The sequence below is a fragment of the Manacus candei genome, unplaced genomic scaffold (assembly GCF_025592945.1).
Source record: "Manacus candei isolate 608988 ecotype Guabito, Panama unplaced genomic scaffold, ASM2559294v1 h1tg000002l, whole genome shotgun sequence".
Classification (NCBI taxonomy): Eukaryota; Metazoa; Chordata; class Aves; order Passeriformes; family Pipridae; genus Manacus; species Manacus candei.
The window spans coordinates 2,437,683-2,458,355 of NW_026138050.1; the positions used below are offsets into that span (position 1 = coordinate 2,437,683).

General features: G+C 56.9%; 3 protein-coding genes across 8 annotated transcripts in view; 2 read left to right on the top strand and 1 right to left on the bottom strand.

Moving 5' to 3' along the window:
* Positions 1 to 20,673, top strand: part of SHMT1 (serine hydroxymethyltransferase 1) — a 147,212-nt gene that overhangs the window by 80,889 nt on the left and 45,650 nt on the right. The gene's annotated exons all lie outside the window — the stretch shown is intronic.
* SLC5A10 (solute carrier family 5 member 10) overlaps positions 1 to 20,673 on the bottom strand; it is a 39,772-nt gene that overhangs the window by 5,781 nt on the left and 13,318 nt on the right. For all 5 annotated transcript variants that reach the window (XM_051778113.1, XM_051778095.1, XM_051778104.1 and 2 more), the window contains 2 exons: positions 20,342 to 20,547; positions 17,972 to 18,107 (listed from right to left, as the gene is read on the bottom strand). In XM_051778113.1, the coding sequence (XP_051634073.1) occupies positions 17,972 to 18,107; positions 20,342 to 20,547 (342 nt within the window). The remainder of the gene's footprint in view (positions 1 to 17,971; positions 18,108 to 20,341; positions 20,548 to 20,673) is intronic.
* On the top strand, positions 1,562 to 20,374 carry FAM83G (family with sequence similarity 83 member G). 2 transcript variants are annotated; one of them, XM_051777985.1, is made up of 5 exons: positions 1,562 to 3,300; positions 10,096 to 10,263; positions 13,920 to 14,044; positions 14,873 to 16,322; positions 19,821 to 20,374. In XM_051777985.1, exons 1-5 carry the CDS (start codon positions 2,806 to 2,808, stop codon positions 20,238 to 20,240), a joined length of 2,658 nt encoding a protein of 885 aa, XP_051633945.1. In that variant the 5' UTR covers positions 1,562 to 2,805; the 3' UTR covers positions 20,241 to 20,374. The 2 variants fall into 2 exon arrangements, with proteins under 2 accessions (XP_051633945.1, XP_051633955.1); XM_051777995.1 differs by lacking the exon at positions 1,562 to 3,300 and adding an exon at positions 5,020 to 5,097.

The following is a 20,673-nucleotide window of genomic DNA, read 5'->3' on the forward strand; positions in this document are numbered from 1 at the left end:
GCTGGGCCCCACTGCCTCTTTTAGGCCCTCTGCTAGAGATGGAAAATTAATTAGGAGCTTGTAATGACTGCTCCCCTCTGCAGCCGGGAGGAGCTGGCTGCAGGAGAGGGGCTGTGTCTGCACCAGGCGCTGCCTGTCCGGCTGGATCAGCCCAGGGACACTGGGAATGGGGAGGACTGACCTGCTCAGGCACAGCAACCTGTCCCTGCAAACAGAGGCTGAATTTGGGTGCTAAATTCACTGTGTGGGGCAAAGACTCCTGGGTGAACAAGCCCCCAGGAACTGTGGATGGGGGATCCAGGTGTCTTCGCCCCATACAGGGATCAGGTGATGCTCCAGGTGTGGAGCTCTGCCATCCCAATCCGCCCCCACCAGCTGTCTCCAGGAGCCAGTGCATCACACGATGGATGGGATGCAGCACTTACACCACAGGCAATAAATCATTAGTGCACACACCCCGCAAAAGAGCCCGTAAATCTCCTGGCACAATAAAAACAGCCGGAGCGGGTGGCAGTGGCTGAGGTGGGGACAACCACAGCACACTCCAGCCACGCCACACACACCCACGCTCCATGCACCGAGCCAGGGCATCTCCCAACCTACCCAAGGGGGGACAACAACTGGAATGAGGCCCTGGAGCCCTCCGTGGGTGCTGGCTCAGTGCTTGGCTTTGTCACATGTACTGTCCTCTGCTCATCAGGGCTGGAATTTCACCTAAAACATCCAGTTTTGGCTCCAGTGCCCTCAGTCTCTGCTGTACCACTCACTGGCCAGGCCACAGCATGGAAGTGACATCCCACCACCGGAAAATCCCTAAGGGGTCAGCACAGCCTTTCCATAAATTCGTCAGGTCCACCTGAAGCACCTCCTGAGCTGCTATTTGGTGGGAGCCAAATGCTTAATTCCCCCCTACACTGTAGATGTGGCACTTGGGGACATGGTTTAGCGCTGGACCTGGCAGTGCTGGGTTGGACTTGATGATCTTAGAGGGCTTCCCCAGCCTAAATGATTCCATGATCCCAACAGACAGCTGTCACATCCCTGTGTCCCCCAGCCCCGCTGCCACCTCCTGCACAGGACAAAGCCGGGCTGGGCACAGCCCCTCACCTGACTTGTCACCATGGGATGAGCAGGGCCACTGTGCCTGCAGAGAGGAGCACTTTGATGGCCGGGCAGCCGGGCAGACGGGCGGCTTCGCCTCGGGAGCCTGACTCAAGCAGGGCCCTCATTTATCCGGCTGCAGATCCAGATGAGCCGCACCAACGCGAGGGAGGCAGCGAGACACAGCCCATGGCACTTTCCTTTTTTTGCATTGGCGCAAGAATCTGACCCCAATTCCTGAAATTCGTCTTCATCTGAGCTTCCAGGAGAAAGGTCCACGTTTCTGGCTTGTGAGCCCCAACTGGTGAATCCAGGGTGGGGGTTTTTTTGTCCATCTCCCAGTTGTGAATGAAATCTGCCATAGCGAGGTCTGGTGACGTGACCGTGTCCATGTCCATGCTGCAAACTTTATAGAGGAAGGGACCAGACAGGACAGGACAGGACAGAATAGAATATTTTCAGTTGGAAAAGCCCTGCAGTGATCTGGTCCCACTGCCTGACCAATTCAGGGCTGATAAAAAAAATTAAGGGCATTGTCTAAATGCCTCTTAAACACTGACAGGTTTGGGGCATTGATCACTTCTCTAGGAAGCCTGTTCCAGGACTGAACCATCCTCTCCCTAAAGAAATGCTTCCTACTATTCTGTCTAAATCTGCCTTCGAGCAGCTCCGACCCGGTGCTGCCCCCTGGGACCCACCTGGGCTCCGAGCTCCCACACCAGCACAGGAGGGGTTAACCACAGGACAGAGCTGTTTTCCTGGAAAATATTGACTTACCAGCTGGCACACCGGGAGAGGGAGGGATTTCAGGAGAGAGGCGCGCTTTTCTTTTTTTTTTTTTTTTTAAGACGAACACCCAAAGCCCTCCCCAGCCTCCCACCACCCTCCGGCACCCTCCGGGGGGTTCCCAGGCTCCGGGTCTGAGGCGTGAGGACACACCAGCCGAAAGAGTTAATCGGGGCAGGGCAGGGAATGTGTGAAGGCAACATGTGACTGCAGGTGGGGCAGGGCGGAGGGATGAATCACTCTTTTCCTTTTCCTCTTTTCACTTCTTGCTGTTACCTGTCCGGCCCCGGCACTGCGCGCTGGCAGGAGCCCCGAGCCATCGACCTGCCAGCCAGGGCGATGCACAGGAGGCTGACGGGGAGCGTTCGCCGCCGCCAGACCCACGGGCTGACCCGCTGCTCCAGGGGGGACAACCAGGGACGGCGTCTCGGCCGAGAAATCCTGCTTCTCGCTGCCCTTCATTAAGCCAGTTTTCTCTTTGTTTCTTTTTTTTCCCCCACTTTTTATTTCGTCGGGTGCGTTATCGTTGTCTTGGGAGAGCGGAGGATGAGGAGAGCGTGGACTCGGAGGTGAAGGACCTTGCTGGTGGTGCTCATACACCCGGGGCTGTCTCTGCCCCGTCACACAGCCCCGGCCGTGGGAAGCTCCGTGTTTATCTTGCCTGGAGCCCTCTCACCCCGTGGAGCCGGGAGCAAGCCAGAAACCAAATCCTCCTCCCCGGCAGAGAGGAGCTCCGGCGTGGCAGGAGCCGTTGGAAAAGGGAGCGCTGCCTTTCCCAAGCTGCCCATCGAGCCAGGGAGGGCGAAGCAAAGGGGATCGTGTGTTTAAAGACTGGAGAATAATTAATTCCTTATTTATTGCCGACATCCGGCGCTCGCTGGGGGCACAGAGCTCCCCCGGGAGAGGCGCGCGGTCACCATGGCTTTCTCCCAGGTGCAGTGCCTGGACGACAGCCACGTCAACTGGAGGTCCAGCGAGTCCAAGCCTGAGTTCTTCTACAGCGAGGAGCAACGCCTGGCCCTGGAGGCACTGGCCTCCCGTGGCCGCGACGCCTTCTACGAGGTCCTGAAGAGGGAGAACATCAGGGACTTCCTCTCCGAGCTGGAGCTCAAGAAGATCCTGGACACGCTGGAGACGTACGACCCCGGCTCCGAGTACATCCCGCGCCACGGCGGCAGCACAGGGGGGAGCGAAGGGGATGGCAACAGCCAAGGGGACGAGCAGGACATGGCTCCTTCCCTGGAGTACTGGCCCCAGAGGTCCGACCGCTCCATCCCGCAGCTGGACCTGGGCTGGCCCGAGACCATCGCCTACCGCGGGGTCACCCGCGCCACCGTCTACATGCAGCCGCCCATCGAGGGGCAGGCGCACATCAAGGAGGTGGTGAGGAAGATGATCTGCCAGGCTCAGAAGGTGAGGCGTGCCGCGGGGACGGGGCAGGATGTGCCCCAGGGCGTCCTGCTGGAAGTCCTGCTCTGCCAGGCAGTGCCTGTCCCGCGGGAAGCTGTGCCCGAGCGAAGGCAGCGCGGGCAGGCGTTCGGGTTTTTCCGTGGAACCAGTATTTGGGGGTCGGGTCTCGCTGAGGATGCTGTTCGCCTGGTCCAGCGCTCCCTGGGAGGAACACAACCCTTCCCATGGTCCATATGGCCGTGTTGTTAATCCCAGGGTCCCTACAGGGCTGTGGGGAAAACCGCTGCGGAGAAAAATGGGTTGAGCTGCTTCCCAGCTGCGAGGCCGCAGTGCCAGGCACCCCACAGTTGTTGTTCCCAGTGTGGCAGCACGTGGCAGCACGCAGGAACCTGGGGTCATGATCTGGCCTTGAGTCCACCAGCTGTTTGGCACATGACCCAAAGGGTCATGGTCTGGCCTCTGTCCTTGTGTCCACTGTCTGCCCAGTGCGTAGCCCCGAGACCCAGTGCAGCCCTGGGGCAAAGTAGCCAAAGCCTCTGGTCTGGCACTGACACACGAGGGTCAAGTTTTGCCCAAGATAACTGTGGTGCTCCGAGCTGGCCTCATCATGGCTTTCAGAGGAAAAGGATGAGCCGGTGAGCAGGACAAGGCTGGGCAGATGCTGAAGGGGTTTGGGTTGAGACTTGTCCTCCCTGTGTCATCCAACCAAGGAGCAGGGAGTGGGGGTGCATGAGCAATGGGTTCAGGCTGGTGTCATGGGCAGGAGGACCAGGGAAGGAGGGAGATGATGGCATGTGTTGAAGGCCGGTGGTGGTGGGCAGAGGTTGTTGGTGTTTCCCAGTGATCTAATCCCAGCTGGGAAGTGCAGGAGGGGTCAGTACCTGCTGGTTTCTCGGTGCTTTGAAGCTCTTTGACTTCTGTGCGTCCAATACCGTGAGCACTCCAAGGAAGGAGTATCCCAACCTGGGGGATGCTTCAGCAGGAAAACAGGGAGACACTGCCAGGGTGGCTATGGAGCAGAGAGAGACAGGCTGGGATGCATCAGGTCTGCCTGGCTCCTCCAGGGACAGGGCTGGGGTTTGCAGATCCTGTCAGAAGAGAGGGAAACCTGGTGACATGCAGCCATCAGAGCTTCTCCAGGACCATGGGACCAGAGTTCTGAGCATGAATAGCCCCAGCTCAGGCAGGAAAACTAATCTCCCAACACATCCAAGGCTTACAGGAAAGGCTGATGTGGGTGTCAGGGCTGCCCACTGTGGGCAGGAGCCATCTCTGGCCACTGTCACCTCACGAAAGTCAAAGTGACCTGTCCTTACCTGTGACATTTTCCCCGCCAGAGCACTTTGCAGTGAGGGCAAAGGGAAGGGAGGGCTGCAGTCCCGTGGGCTGGAGGATGGGAGAATTATCCCACAACAAATAATGTCTCATCCCTGGGTCTTTCCTGCTGCCTCTGACTCGGGTTTGCAGCTCCTGTCTGGCTTTGCCTACTCACCACTTCCCACCTGCCCCACGCAAACGGCATCTCCTGAGTCATCCCACACCTCCTCCTCTCCAGAGCCCGTGGCTGAGTCAGGCAGCTGCACATCCCCACCTCCCCTTGGAGCCTCTCCAAGCCACAGGGCCATGGCTGATGCTGCTGTGATCATCACCAGGACCTTGATGCCCCCCGAGCAGGGCTGGGCAGCAGAGCTGCCTCCTGGTCCAGGCGGTCCCTGCCAGTGGAATGAGACGTGGTGACACCACTGGTGACATGCACAAGCCTCCTTGATGCTTATGGCACCCCAGCAAACATAGAGGAGGGTGAGTGCTTCATCCTGCAGGATGGCAGGAGTTATGGGATCTGGCAAGAGGGTTCTTCTGTGGTCTCCCACCCCGTATTCAAAGACCACAGTCACTGCAGCTGAACGTGCTGTCATGCTTCAGAGCCTGGGTGACCATCTGTGGGTGCTCCTAAGGGTGGGGACAGAGGGATAGACCACCCTCCTCTGTGCCTGCTGATTTTAGCCAAGGCTTAAGGTCTTCACGGCAGCTCAGAGGTGGAAGAGTTTGGCTGAGGAAGCTGAAGGTGGACAGAGGGACTGTCCTGCTGCCACCCCATCAGATGTCACATAGGCTGGCCATGCACTCTGTCCTCCCTGGGGAGATCCCTGCTGAATTGTCCCATCCCTCCAGACACCAGCAGTGCTCTTCATCCACCTGCAAAGGGGCACAGACTTGGGAGAGGTTCACTGTTGCATCCCAGGGGACGACCCTTGCTCCTGACATTGTCTCAGATCCTTGGTCTGAAATGCTCCCAGGTGCTGAACCCCAAACCCCACTGCAGGATTTGCTGTCCCGTGGCCAGAAGATCAAAGTCCCCTGACAGGCCCCAGCCGAGGAAAGTTCAGAGCCCACGTGAGAGCTGCTGGTGCTGGGAAGGTCGTGCAGGCAGAGCTGGGGTGAGGAAGCAGAGAACTGGCATGTGGGGCTGCTCTGAGGGTGCAGATGAACCCTGTTGCTTGCAGGAATGAGACCAAGTGCTGCTGAGTTCAGAGCCTCAAATCCAGGTGTGCCGGGCAGGGAGATGCAAATGATCCTCTCCTCTTTCTGGGATTCCTCTTTCTGGGAATAAATGAGAGAGAAGAGAGGCAGGATTCTGTGGCCACATCCCTGCTCTCCCTGAAAATCCCCGTCTTTGTGGCCAACAAGCAGAGGTGGTCAGGGATGTGGTGCACCCACCAGGCTTCACCCTGGAGACCTTCACCAGGTCCAGGCATGGCGTGGCCGTCTCTTCCCCGCTGCAGATCCCCTCAGTCTGCAAAGCTCACAGGATGGACATCAGGAAGAATTTCTTCATGAAAAGGGTTGTCAGGCATTGGAAGTGGCTGTCCAGGGAGGTGGTGGAGTTCCCACCCTTGGAGGTGTCCAGGGAAGGACTAGACGTGGCACTCAGTGCTCTGGGCTGAGTGACAAGGTGGAGATCAGGCACAGGCTGGACTTGATGATCTTTTCCAATCTCAAATGATTCTATGATGGGCAGGAAGGCAGATTTCCCTCCTCTTCTCTAAATTTTGGCTCTGTCTGACCAGAAATCGGAGCAGGCTGAAAACACTGACCTTGGCCCAGAGCCACCAGAGAGAGCAGCGACTCTGACCTCCTCTCTGCACTTGAGGTTCCAGGTTGGGATTGTGGTGATACAATTACCCTGAGCAACTTCCAGTGAAGGTTGGGAGGCCCTATTAATTACTGTTTACAAAACCTTCCTCCATTCCTGGATGAAAGGGTCGACAGGGGAGAGCAATTATTAATGTTACTTGTCCCACCTCTCCTCCATCCCAACACGCTTCCTCTAATTGTGCCTTGGTGCCTGCCTAATTTATTAAATGCCCACGTGGTGTGCCCCAAAACTCATTATCTGATGATTCAGAGTGAGCTAATAAAGAGCTGCAACTTCCTCTATAAAACATGATCCTGCAGTGCTCATCAAAGCTGTTCCAAAGGATCCCAGCAGTGTTTGCCCGGTGTCCGGGGGGATGTCGTGCTCACCACTCCTCATGGTTTTGGAACCTGGCACCTGCACATCTGCTGTATCCAGTGGATCCTGGCAGCTTCTGGGACCCAGAGAAGAAAAGTATCACCCTCGTGGGCACGGGGAGCATCCAGCTGTAGATTTGGGGCTGATTTCCTCTGCATCTTCCATATGAATGGCAAAGTTTCCTGGGATGCCCTTGGCAAAGGGGCTTTGGGAAAGGAGATGTCCTTGCAAGGAGTGCTGCCCTGGTAGAGGTGACAGGGACAAGGGTGCCAAGCTCGCATCCCACAGCTGGATGGCACAGACAGTTCTATTCCCCAAGCTGGAACACAAATAGCACAGAGGATTTCCCTGCTCTGGAGCAGACAGACCTCCATCCTTTGCCAATTGCCCCCATGCCTGGGTTTGGCACAGACCCAGCCGGTCCCAGCCCTGGTTCAAGCACAGGCAGCCAAGCAGCAGATTTCACCTCAGACAGTCTCCACCTGGGGAGCACTGCCAGGACCATCCTTGCTCTCCCAGCCCACTCCATGCCAGGGCAGTGTTGGCACACGGGCGTGAGGTCCCGGAGACAAAGCGAGGCCAAGCCTGTCCTGCAGGTGAGACGTGGCGGGGAGGGAAGTGGGAGCTGAGCAGTGACAGGATGCACCAGCCGAGCAGGAGGACTCGGGTTGAAAATGTGGGCAAGAGGGCGAGAGCCAGGCTGCCTCCCTGTGCCAGAGCCAGCCACCCTGGGCCACTGCCTGCAGTGCACGGCTCTCTCACCATCCCTGTGGGAGCAGGGCTTGGCATGGGGGATGTAATCATCCCCTGCTCGCACCCCTACAAAGCTCCTTCACATCTTCAGAGCCACAGCAGCGAGCCAAGGCCTTGGGAGTGCTGGGGCCACAGTGAGAAAATTCTCTTTTCCTCCCAAAATAAAGGTCAGTGCTATTGTCATCTCCATTTTATGAGCCCTCAGCTTCCTCTGGAGAAAACACAGGGCACAGGCAGAGTGACATGACCACAGCCACGTGGATCAGCGGTGTCAGAGAGAGAAACAAACCATCTGCCACCAAACCCACCTTCTTAAACCAGGCACACACCGTCCCACCACAGGTGCCCCTCACCCAGGACTCGCAGCAGACAGCACAGCTCCTCCCCAGTTAGTTGCTGTACACAGCAAATCCAAGCCCAGAGCTCCCAGAGCAGCTTTGAACCCGTCCCACTTTACATCCATGCAAAGCAGGCACCCGGTTTCCTGCCTCAGTTTCCCCACGGGGACAGTGAGGACAAGCAAAACACAAGAGCAGAGGCACAAGGGAGTGAGGATTTAGCCTTTCACAGCAAAACCTGGTGAGAGGCTCTCGGGTGAGGATAAATGGGAATTCAGCTAAAATCGAGTGGCAGAGCCATAAATCCTCCCTTGGCACTTCCCAAAACACTTGTATGTGGCCAGGGCTGGGGAGGCCAAGGCAGCATCAGAGACAGCAGGGCTGGGGCTCCACACACAGCCTCGCTCCTCACCCCATCGCCTGCAGAAAAGGAAGAGGCAGCAATGTCATAATGCGCCATCCTCTGTTTAATTAAAGCTCTCCAGGTTGTCCTGTGGCACAAACCTAATTAAAAGGCAGCTTGGTGCTTTGAGAGCTCCAGACTGGACGTGTTTGACTGTGTGAGTGCCCAGCACCATCCCGATCCCTTCCTTCCTGAAGGAGGAGTATCCCAGGGTCTCCCTGTGTCCCCTCACACTCCCATGCTGGTGTCCTGCCCAGCTCAGCCTCGTGCCACTGCCAGCAGAGCCATCCTGGAAGAGCAGAGGGCTGAGAGCACCCATCTTCCCAACCCAGGGCACCTTCCAGGAACAGCCACAGAGATGGGAGCACTGACACCTTTCCAACCACGGGACAATGACGTGCCAGCACCCTGATGACAAGCTGCTCCCCTGGGATGAGCCCTGTGGGGCTGCCCCAGGATGCTCAGCTGGGTTGCAGGCAGCTGCCTGCAGCCCCTTTTCCTGCCATATCTCATACACCACCACTGCTGCTCACTGCCACCAGCAATGCCACCTCCAGAAAGTCCAAATCCACGGGCACAGAGTGACCTTTGGTGCTCAGCCATTCCATGAAATCCCAGTGCAGCACAGATCCACTTTCCTATCACCTGTGGGACTCATCCTGGCTGTGCCAGGGCAGCAAACGCCCTGGGTACAAAGGCAGCTCCAGCTTGGGAATATCAGGGAGGTTGCTGTGTGACAAACCCAACTGGCACTGGCACGGCCATCCCGGCTCTGCTCCGCTCTTTACAGCCCGGGAGGGAGGAGGGATGTTGTGCAGCTGGAGCAGCACCCCAGGCTGGGCACTGAGACCAGGAGGGGTGTCAGCAGCCCCAGACACTGCCCCAGTGCTCTGCCTTGACCCCACAGTGTGGAGCTGACTCTGGATCCAGCCAGAGCAGCAGCCTCTGGAACAGCCGGGTACGGGAACTGGGAGCTGCGAACTCCTGGCTGCTCTTAAGGAGCCTTGTCAGCTCACACCCAGGTCTGGTTTTAAAGGGGATTAAAAGTCACTTTAGCTCCTGAGAGCACCTCAGAAGTATCTCAATACTCTCTGCCAAGCTTAAAGTCATTTTTAGCTGTTTTTTATAGTGTTTCTCTCAACACCAGCATGTGATTCTGTATGATAACTCCAGAGGCAGCAACCACCCCACACAACATGCCCTTGGACAGACAGACCCATCATTTAATGGTTGGACTCGATGATCCTAGAGGTCTTTTTCAACCCTATGATCATTAAATCAGAGGTCTCCCCTTCTGGTGCTCCCTGCAATGCTGATAGCAAAGGGACACCAAACTTCTCAGCCAGAAACTGGATTCTGAAATTTGTGGAGCTCGTTAAAGGCAGGAAAGTTGGATTCACCCTCAGCAAACAATTTTTCCTGAGTATATTATGCTATGGGCCACCACTGGAATCACAGGACCGTTATGGTTGGAAAAACATATAAGACCATCGAGCCCAACCACTAATCCAGCACTGCCATGTTCACCCTAACTGTGTCCCCAAGTGCCACATCTACACATTTTGTGGAGATGAAACCTCCCACAGTGACAGTAAAGGAATGGGACTGGGACTCCTGCTTTCCACCCTCGGGCTGGTTGGAGCTGGAGGGGATCCTGGGCTCCCCCACATTGAATCCCAGCCTCCTACAGAGATGACATTGCCTTGCCTCTCACAAAACAAGCACCGACCATACCTTTGGGTTGTCCCCGGCCCTGCTGCCCAGACTCATCTCTCCTCTCCCCTCTCCAGGTCATCGCGGTGGTCATGGATATGTTCACTGATGTAGACATCTTCAAGGACCTCCTGGACGCAGGCTTCAAGAGGAAAGTGGGGGTCTACATCATTTTGGATGAGACCAACGTGAAGCACTTCCTGCAGATGTGCGAGCGAGCCCATATGCACACCGGGCACCTAAAGGTGAGGATGGTCAGAGGGGTCCGAGCTGGGGAACCTCTCCAATGCAGGGATGTAACCAGAGTTATCCACTCTGCTCCCTCCTGTCCTGGGGAATCACAGCCCCTGAACTTTGGGCAGTGCCAGATGAGTTTTGTCCATTTCTCCTGTAGCAAAAGCTGAAGGTGATGCCCTAATCTGGGAGCAGCAGGATGGAGGGGAACGGATGAGAGACAGGGATGTGGATTTCCACCCAGCAAAGCTCAGTGCAGAAACCCCAGGGGGCTGCTGGTACCCAGCCAGTGCTGGAATTGGGGCAGAGGGATGCCTGGGGAGATGCAGCCCCGCAAGAGCGGGCACAGGTCGCACAGGGCACTGCAAAGCTCACGGCAAACCTGCGAGCTCAGCACGTCCTGGTGGGTTGAGGGAACAAGCTGGCAAGAGGGAAGGAGCAGCAGATGCCATGCCAGGGCCGGATCTGTGCCATTGCCAGCCCCATTCCTGCTGCTGCCCCAGGGGCAGGACCGGCAGGAGCAACCGCCGGCCGGTTCTCTCGCTTTCGGGCTTTCCCGCAAGCCAGAGGCTGGAATTAAAAAACTTGATTTTCCCCTTTTCCGGAGCCTCCGCCCCAGCACAGGGCCGGGAGCAGAGCAGGGAGGCACCCACGCTGCCTGCGGCCCTGGCAGCTGCCAAGGATGCCCTCACTGCTCCCGTCCGTGCAGGGCAGCACACACTGGTGGGACTGACCTGCCCACACACACCATGCTCACCAGCCCTGGAGTGCTGGGGGATGCACATGGAATAGTTCCTGTGCACAGATCCTGCGTAAAACCAGGGATGACAAAGCAGAAGGGGGGATGTCTGGCAGCACAGGGGTCAGTCCCCAGCCCAAAGTGCCCCAAACCCAAGGGGCCGGGTTGGATGTGGCTTGGGGCAATTTGGTGTAGTAGAAAGTGTCCCTGCCCACAGCAGGGAGTTGGAATGAGATGAGCTTTAAGGTCTCTTCCAACCCAAACAGTTATGGGATTCTAGGATTCTCCTTACACCTCCCTGTGTGTGCAGGGGTTGCAGAGAAAAAAATCACCTATCAGGGTGTTCTCATGCAAAGGCAGAGGAAGATGAAGGGGCAGAGGAGAGGATGGGGGGAGTGTATCAGCCTCAGGAGCAGCTCCCGGAGTGCAGACCCTCATTCCAGCTACAGGACAAAGCCCCAGGTTCCAGCCACAGGACACAGAGTTCCAGGTTTTCCTCTGGGCACAACACTCCCCTTGCCAGCACCAGATGCAAACACAGCAGAGCAGCCCAGCAGTGTCACTCAGGGCCTGCAGACACCCCTCTCCAGCCGTGAGTCGCTCGGCCTCGCCCGTTGCTTGGCAGAAAAGTGATGTTTCTGCTCCTGACGTCACCGGGCCACGCACCGGCTGCCAAATGGCTGCTGGGGAGGCCCGTGCCTGGGCAGGCTCCCCAGATTTGCTTACGGTGAGGGCGAACCCACAGCTGAGCAGGAACACGTCGGAGCCACGACACCCTCGCACCTGGCTGGAATGAGGTGGGACATGCTGGGGCTCAGGGACCCCCACGCAGAGAGATGAGAGCACCGGCCGGCCAAGCCTCACCATGCCCGCCAGCCCAGCTTAATTGCTGCTCCCAACAATTAAAGCAAAACTCAGCCGAGCTTTTACCTGCGTCCAAACTCCCTGGAGAGTCTGGGATCCCGCAGGCTGCTGCCGCTCCGAGACCAGAAAAGCCAGCGCTGACGCACTCCGGTGTTTTCCTACATTAGCAGCCCGGTGGCAGGACTGGAAAAGCAGGAGAACATCTGCAGAGCTCGGCAAATGTCTGGAAGTTGGGATTTGCCGCACACTGCAGCCGGTTTGCTGGCACGGGAGGCAGCAGGGCAAGGGGGTGGCGAGGAAAGTAGGGCAGAGTCTGGGAGCTGCTTCCTAAGCCCGGAGATGATAACGAAACATCCCTCGTTATCTCGGTGCCTTTGCTCGGCAATTAATAACTGGCTTGGGCAAGGAGGTCGCTCCGTTGAGCAAGGGCGAGTGCCTGGGGAGTGACTCACCCAGCCCGGCGCGCTCGGCACCCGGCCATCCCGCCGGGCACCCGCCTTGGCACAGGCCAGACAAGCAGAGATACACCAGGAGCTGGGAGGAAAGGGGACTGGCACCAGGGAGGGTCGATCCCTGGGTGTTATCCGAGAAAAGCCCATGGCTACTCCCTGAGTTTGGGCACAGGGGCGGCTCCAAGAGGGAGGGATCGACACCCAGGCTGGCGATGGGCAGAGAGCAAAGCCTTGGGTGTAAAGCTTGTGCACCCTGGGCACTACCAATCTCAGCAGCACCATGTGTAGGGATAACACAGGACAGGGATGAGAATTCCTACCCCAGCCTGCTTTCCAGCCAGCCCCCAGCACCACCAGTGCTGCTGCACACCCACAGAAGCTGGGATGTCCCCCCAGACACACCAGGCAAAAAGGCAAACGTTAAGAAAAAAAACAAATGCAACAAAAACCCCATAAACTTCTCTGCTCAGTATGTGAATCTTCCCTGGAAACACCCTCAGAAAAGCCTTTCTTTTCATATCATGCTAAAATCAATGCTGAGTCATTGTCCCTCCTGCCAGACACGGGGGAGTGGGGACCAGGGAAGCCCCTGGGCTATTCCTGATTGTGGTCTACAGGGAGAGAAGAGAGTCCAGAGAAGCAGATGAGAAAGGCTGGAGGAGGGGAAGACCAATATTTTTGTTGCTTTTCTTTAAAAAAAACAAACAAAAAGCACACAAAAACAGCCGTGGAGGGCATGACCCAGTGATAACACTGAGCCTTTAGCAATGGCATGAACACCAATCCAGCAGGAACAGGAGGAATGCAGATGCTTTCACAAGAAAATATTTGCTCCCCACCCAAGGGAGCCCTTTTGCTGTGGAAGATGCTATCTGGTGACTTTGGAATGTGCCAGTGCCCTCCACAGAGACGCTGGAGCCAGAAGCCAGACTAGAGATAGAAAAGTATTTTGGCAGAGCCAGGGCTGCCCCTCCATCCCTGGGCTCCCTTGGGGAGGATACCCCATCCCTCCACAGGGACCTGCTCCCTCATCACCAGGTTTCACTTCCTGGAGGTGAAAAGATGTTGCCCCACTGCTTTTCCCCCCCCCCTCACCCCTAAAACCAGGCAGGACTAAACACTCAGATTTTGGGAGCACAGAAGAGGGGGAGTGTGGTGAAAAGCAAACCCACTGCCACCAGATCCACGTGTGCTGTCTTGGGGTCACCAGCTCCCCCTAAAGCCCTTGTACATCTCCCGCTGGGGAGGAGGAGTGGGATCTCCTCTCCCAGGGTGGCATTTCCATAGATCACAGGGGATGGAGAGTGCTTGGCAGCACCATCACACACTGCTCACCCACGGACACAGGCAGCACGGAGTTCAAGAGGTGGAAAACAGGGCCCGGCACGTGGGCAAAGCAGGAAATTCTCCAGGCTGAGTGCAGAGTTCACCCCGTGGCCTTGGGCGAGTTATTTTATCTCCCCATCGCTGTGGCCTCCTCTGAGCCGGCCATGAAGAGTGTTCTGTTCCTCGAAGGGGCTGTGGAGCATCCAGGGGGGCGTTGATGGAGGGGCGGATGATGCTCTCAGAGCAGCCCTTTGCTCCTGCTCACGCCTCTGCCTTTGCTCTGCAGAACCTGCGCGTCCGCAGCACCGGGGGGACGGAGTTCTTCACGCGCTCGGCCACCAAGTTCAAGGGGGCTTTGGCCCAGAAGTTCATGTTCGTGGATGGGGATCGAGCCATGTGTGGATCCTACAGGTAATCAGCGCTCTCCTCCTGCCCTTTTGCCTCCCCCCATGGAGGTGTTGGTCAGAGGATCGTCACAAACCCACGTGGCCTAAATCCTGGTCCCCGCCCAGCATGGCCCCAAGACCCCATCCCAGACTTGCTTCCCTGCTCCTAAACTGCTCCTAAACTTTGCAAGGAGATTTGGAATGGGCCCCAAGGAGTCCCCACCACCTCCTGAAACCAACAGGTCAAGGACACCTGCCATTCTCAGAGGTGGTGTGACACACCAGTTTTTTCTGCCACTTAATGCAATAAGCACAAGGAAGGACCAAAGCACCAAACCACACCACAGCCAGTCCCAACTCTCACACTAACCTCAGCTTTTCCAGCTAAACATTTCCTACACAAAGTATTTTCCAGGTTGTCCAAATGAAAACTTACTTTGGTAGAAACAGATCACCCCCAGTCAGCTTCTGAGCTCTAAAAGATAAGTTTTATAAACATGGAGCTGAAACATTTCCTACTTTCTGGCCACGACAAATAACACATCCATTTGTGAGTTGCTGTTCTTAACTAACCCAAGCTGAGAAAGGAAAAGCAGCCAACACTAAAGTGAAAAACTAACTGACCCACTGCAAGTACCTTTTACTTCAAGTCCACTGTGCTCAAGACTTCAGCCCTTCACTCTAATTTGTGATGAGAGCTATTTCATCAATCCTATTATTATTATTATTAATGTTTACAATGAGATCATGTCCCTGCTGGCACCATCAATCCCCCAGGGAATGCCAGGGTTGGGGAGAGGAGTGTTATTTACCAGCGAGCGCTCAGAGAGTTTCCAACGTGTTTCTGTTCCAGCTTCACCTGGTCTGCGGCGAGGACGGACCGAAACGTCATCACAGTCCTCTCAGGCCAAGTGGTGGAGGCGTTTGACAAGCAGTTCCAGGAGCTCTACCTCATGTCCAAGGGGGTGAGCCTCAAGTCCATCTCCATGGGTGAAGAGCCCGAACCCGAGCCCGTAACGCTGCCCTCGGTTGTGCCGGTGACCCCCGCCAACGCCGTGGTGAAGAAGCTGATAAACCCTAAATACGCCCTGGTGAAGGCCAAGAGTGCTGACCAGATCAGCAAGACTTCGTCTGAGAACCAGGACAAGAACCAGAAGGCAGACAACAAAGGCAAAGCCGTGCCCGAGGGCCCGGGGGGCGACCGGCACGGGGACATGGCAGACCTCTCCCTGCTCATCCACCCCGGCCTCCTGAATCTGGAGAAAGCCAACATGTTTGACTATCTGCCCACCTGGGTGGAGCCTGACCCCGAGCCTGGGAGCGAAGTCTTGGGCTACATCAACATCATCGACCCCAAGATCAAGAACGTGAAGCTCTCGCAGATGAACCGCATCAAAGTGTGCGACGTCTCCCAGGCCAGCGCCCAGCACCGGCAGATGCTGAAGAACAGGGAGATGGAGGCCAAGAAAAACTCAGACCAAGAGCCGCCTCTGCTGTCCCCCTGCCAGAGACAGATCCCACAGCCCCCCATGGAAGCCCCTACAGCGCCCACTACCAGCCACATGGAAGGCATCAGCTGGACAACGAAGCAAGCAGGAACATTTGCCTCTTCACCGTTGGGCCACCACTTGAAGCCACAGGAGGAGACACTGGAGACCATCAAACCACCAGTTCCAAAGCCAAGGACCGTCCCCGTTGGTGTCCTCGTGACCAAAGTCATTACAACCTGTGACAGCAGCACTGCCCTGGAGGGTGACACAACACAACCACCGCTGGCCGACCATAAGGGTGTGAAGCAGGAGCGGGAGGAGAAACCCAACGGAGCTTCCATGGAGACCTGCCACCTCCAGCCAGACCGGCCCGTGGCAGGGCCACAAGAGGACAAAGGGCCTCCCTGCTCCCACAACGGGCTGGGAGAAGAGGAGGAGGAGGAGGAAGAGGAGTACATCACTCTCAGTGACCAGGAGAGCTACTCCAGCAGCTCTGCTGACCACAGCTACCGCCGCTCCAACGCCTCCTCCATCTCGGACGAGTACTTCGAGGTGAGGGATCGCTACGGGCCGCTCCGGAGAACCAACTCGGATGTCACCCACAACGGGGAGATCCTTCCCATGCAGAGGAAGCTCAGTGACCCCCACATCAGCCGGGGCACCTTCCTCAGCCCCCTGGGCAGCCTCCCGTCCCTGAAGCACGTCCGCGTGGAGGACGTGACGAAGAGGAGGAGCAACGCCGTGGAGATCAGGCGTGTGCTGCCCCGCACCATCCTGGATGGCAACAGCTCCTACCCCAGCAGTGCCACCCAGGTAGGACTTTTTGCGATGACCTTATGTTTCTCCACCCTACAGAGGTTGCAAACCCAGAGGTGACCCAGCCAGCTCAGCCGAGGCGTGGTGTCATCCCGAGCTTTGGTGTCAGGTCCCAGATGCCGAGATAAGACTTCCCATATAGAATAACACCCTACACGTGGCGATGGTAGGAGTTACCCAAGAGGTTCTCCTGGCTGGGAAGGTGGTGGCCGTGCCACAGGTCTTGGTGTCTAGCAATGGGAACAGCTGGTAAAGGGGAGGCTTTTGGGAATTAAAGATTATCCCACAGCATTGGGCTGGGGATGGAGCTGAGTGGCTCCGGGCACAGCTGTACAGATGTGCCTGGACTCGCTGAGCCCCATCCACAGCCCGTCACCAGCGGCACCATGCCCAGCCAGGGACAGGCTGTGCGTGCAGGCGTGTCCTTCTCAGGCTTGTTTTCCAGCACCTTGCCAGGGCGATTAGCATCAAAGGAGAAGCACTCGGACACATAATTAGGCAGGGCAAGACAGCGGAGAAACAGGGACAGCAACCTCTGTGGGCGAGTGCCACAGTCAGCAGCTTTGTGGCTGATCCAGCGGTGACGCCAGGCCCTGTCACCGCACGGGTGCTGCAATTCCATGGGGTGCATGCCCAGATCCCGCTGCTGGAGCACGGGGTGCACGGCAGCATCCCCACCAGGGCCGGAGCATCACCCTCTCCAGGCAGGGGGATCACAGGGGCAATCCCCTGTTTCCACCCAAGCGCTGCAGCCTCTTGCACCACTGCCAAGCATTTTGGTTTCTCAGGGCTCCCCGCCCGCTGTTTTTGGGGCATTCAAACCCCCAGGGTTAAATCAGCAGCTGAAGTCACTGAAACTGCCTGAGGGTACCCTGGCTGAGCATCTAATCTGTATTTACAGGGAATTAAGTTTACTATCCCAGAGTCCACTTGCTTCTCCCTTCCCAGCCAGTGACAGGGAGCTCAGAGCTTTAATCCTCACACATCAAATACCCCCTGGTCCTGCAGGGCAAGGAGCACAGAGCCCTTTGATGCTGTGACCCAGGTCCCAGGTGCCACCCTGCTCGGGGTGGCCGGGTACGCTGGTGTTCCTGCAGTAACTTGTTCTGGCCCTTTGATGAGAGGCAGATAATTAACACAGCATCAGGGTTAGGAAAGCCAGCGCTCAGCTGGTGGAGATGTGCAGGGAAGAGTTTCTCCCATATGTAAAAACAATAAACCAAAGCAACCCTTGACTGACTCTAGAAAACCTGAATCCAACAGGAATCACCATCAACCCCCACAAGCACCTTTTTCTGGGGTCCACATTTCTCATGTGCTGGCCCATGGCCCAGCATAGCCCAAAACACAGGTGGGGGCTCACTCAGGGCAAACACCATGTTTTCCATTCCATGGAGAACGTGGCACCCAAGTTCTCCCTGGAACATCACCTTCCCTAAACACACAACCCCATTCACACCTGGATGCACAGCAGGCTCAAGGAGGGCACTGGGGACACCCGTGTCTTCTCCTGCCCCTGTCCCACCCGCAGAGCCCCCAGCTCTGTGCAGAGCAGAGGTTTCCAGACAAGCCCCCTCCCACTCATCCCTTAGTGACAGGGAAAATCCACATCCCACAGGCTCCACAGCTGCTTGGGGGGCCCTTACCTGGGTACAGGACCCTGCTGATCATCCCTGGCATGATGATGACAAACAGGGGCAGCATCTTCAGGTAGCTGGCCAGGATGGAGCCGGCCTTGGCGTGACTGAGGCTCTTCGCAGAGAGCGAGCGCTGGACGATGACCTGTGGAGGGCCAGGCAGGAGGGATGAGCAGCACCAACACCACAGCAGCCTCCTCCTTACCAAAGTGCATCCCAAATGTTGGAGCCACTGGGCACAGGGCCCAAGCACAGCTCCCAAAAGCAGCATAGATGTGTTCCCAGCCCACAGCGAGGTTTCTCTCCAGACCACTAACGGGCTGGTGTTAAACCACAGCAGCACGTCCCTCCTGACAGTATCAACCATTCCCCACCACTATTCTCCCCACTCTTGCCCCTTCAATTCAATCTTCTCCCCAGAGAGTGCCCACAGTGACAAGGAAACCGAGTCCAGCCTCCTCCTCCCACAACTCCACTGCTCAGACCATCACACCTCAAAGCTCTGGCCAAGCTGTATCCATCCACAACACAGCCAGCCCTGGGGTTTTGAGGCAATCCTTCTTAAATAGTCAACATCTGTAGGAATTGCTGATTTAAAAGAGCTCAGGGTCTCCACAAAGGCTTATAGAGAATGCTCAGCACCCAGCAGGATTCAGCCACTCCTGAGCAAGAACTGGCTCGTTCCCCCAATGGATAGGAGGGATGGGGTGCCAAATCCTAGGGTGGAATGCTTGGGGAAGCCATAGTTTAACTTCTTTCCAAGAGCCAGAGCATGTCAGGAGCTGCAGGACCCACCACCCAAGCTCAGGCACTATGTGCACCACATCAGGTACATAATGAGCTCAGAGGGAGAGGAGCTAAATCACCCTTAGTCCTTCCCACCTGAAGCCATCTCAGACCTTAACACTGATTTTAAGCATCTAATAAAATCGATCCAGAACCACCTAAGGTAAACTGCTTTAACACAGCCCTCATGGTCAGCACAGGAGGTGCCTGCTCCAGGACCAAAGAGGCCTTTGGGATATTGGGACTAACTGGCTGAACCCCAAGCTGATGCCAACAGCTCGGTGGAGATGTGGCACTGGCAGCATGGCAAGGGTCATGGCAGAGGCTGGGCAGGTTGGCACAGCCAGCTCTGCAGCCTCCTGGCCCCAGCTCATCCTGCCATCAGCACCTGCACTCACCAGATCCCATCTCACCTGGTGCATCTGCAGTCACACCCAAAGAGGAGATCACTATCTGGTGACCACAGCCATGTGTTACAGCCTTACCCAGTCCAGAATTATGATTAGTGGTGCTCAGACCTGATCCAAACATGTGTCTCAACCCAGCTAATCAGAGCCACCCCCGCAGTGCTGTTGCAGCTCACTGTTCCCTCCTCATCCCACCTCCTCCCCCAGCCCTCCATCCTTTCATCTGATCTTGGCAGTCACCTAATCCCACAGCTCAGGTCTGGATGACTGGATGCTCTTTGTGCCTGATATGAGGGCTTAGATGATTAAGACAGGTGTTGAGGCTGCTGCTGGAGAGAAGGTGTTGAGATGCCTTATCCTGGATCTCCAGGCAGCAGGGACTTAGCTCAGGACAGCCTCCAGGCTGCTTGGGAAGTGGCTGCTGAAGCACTGCATGTGCAGGACTGTGTGTTATCACAGTAAGAAATCAGAGCAGCAGCCACAGTTAAGACTTGAGGTAGTTTTGAGCTGCCACCGGTCTCAGAAGTATTTGGGCAAGGGACTACACCAAGTGCCAGAGGGATTTGTCCATGAGGACCAAGCCCATGTCACAGAGGTGTCCTTGCAGGGAGCAGCATCCTCACGGCAGCCACAGCTCACCTCTTTCTCTGCTCTGTCACGAACAGGGGACGCACATCTATCGCTACCGACCCAGGACCCCCGCGGGCAGAGAGCAGGGCAAGGAGGTCTCCTGCTCCCCGACGCACGAGAAACCCCTCGGGGCCACCAAGTACAGAGGGGATGGAGCAGAACCCAAAAAGACCATTGCAGGCAGCCAGCCCTACTGGCAGAGCAAAGCCTTCAGCCCCAGCAAACCCACGGCGCCCGGCCACCTCTCCCCGAGCAACCCCAGGGCGTCGGGCAAACGCTTCACCTCCCTGCCCGAGGGCCAGAAGCCAACCGAGGAGATGAGGACACCCCTCGGCATCCCGCTCTCCAAACTGTCCCAGTCCAAGCACCTCAAGAACAGGGTTGCGGGAGCCCCGGGTGCTTCCGTGGACTCCAAAAAGCAGCCCCCCGAGAGCACGGGCCAGAAGGAGCACTAGGGGCTGGTGCAGGTGGTCCCCGCGGGGCGAGAGCGGTGGTGGAGCGTTGCCTGGAGCCCAGGCCGCGTTACACGGGGCAGGGGGTTCTTGTTTACATTTACCTGGTCGGTGCACCAGTACCACGTGGCCATGATGGACAGCCCAAAAGTCATCCCGGTCCAGGGCAGGTCTCCGGAGACCGGGTCTCGGAAGAGGTGCATGGCATCCGCTCTGGGCAGGTGGCAGGTAGTGTTGGGAACGATCTTGGACGGCACCGCTTTTCCATAGGCCTCTTCCAGGTTGGGGTAACCTCCGATCTCATTAAAAGCTGGAAAGCACCGTTGGGGGAGGTGGTCAGAGTGCAGTAAAACCCAGTGGTCTGTGAGATCAGCTGGCAGAGCACTCACCAGCTCGTTAACCCAGAAGTGCTGCCCAGAGAGGGAGGGCTCGTCCG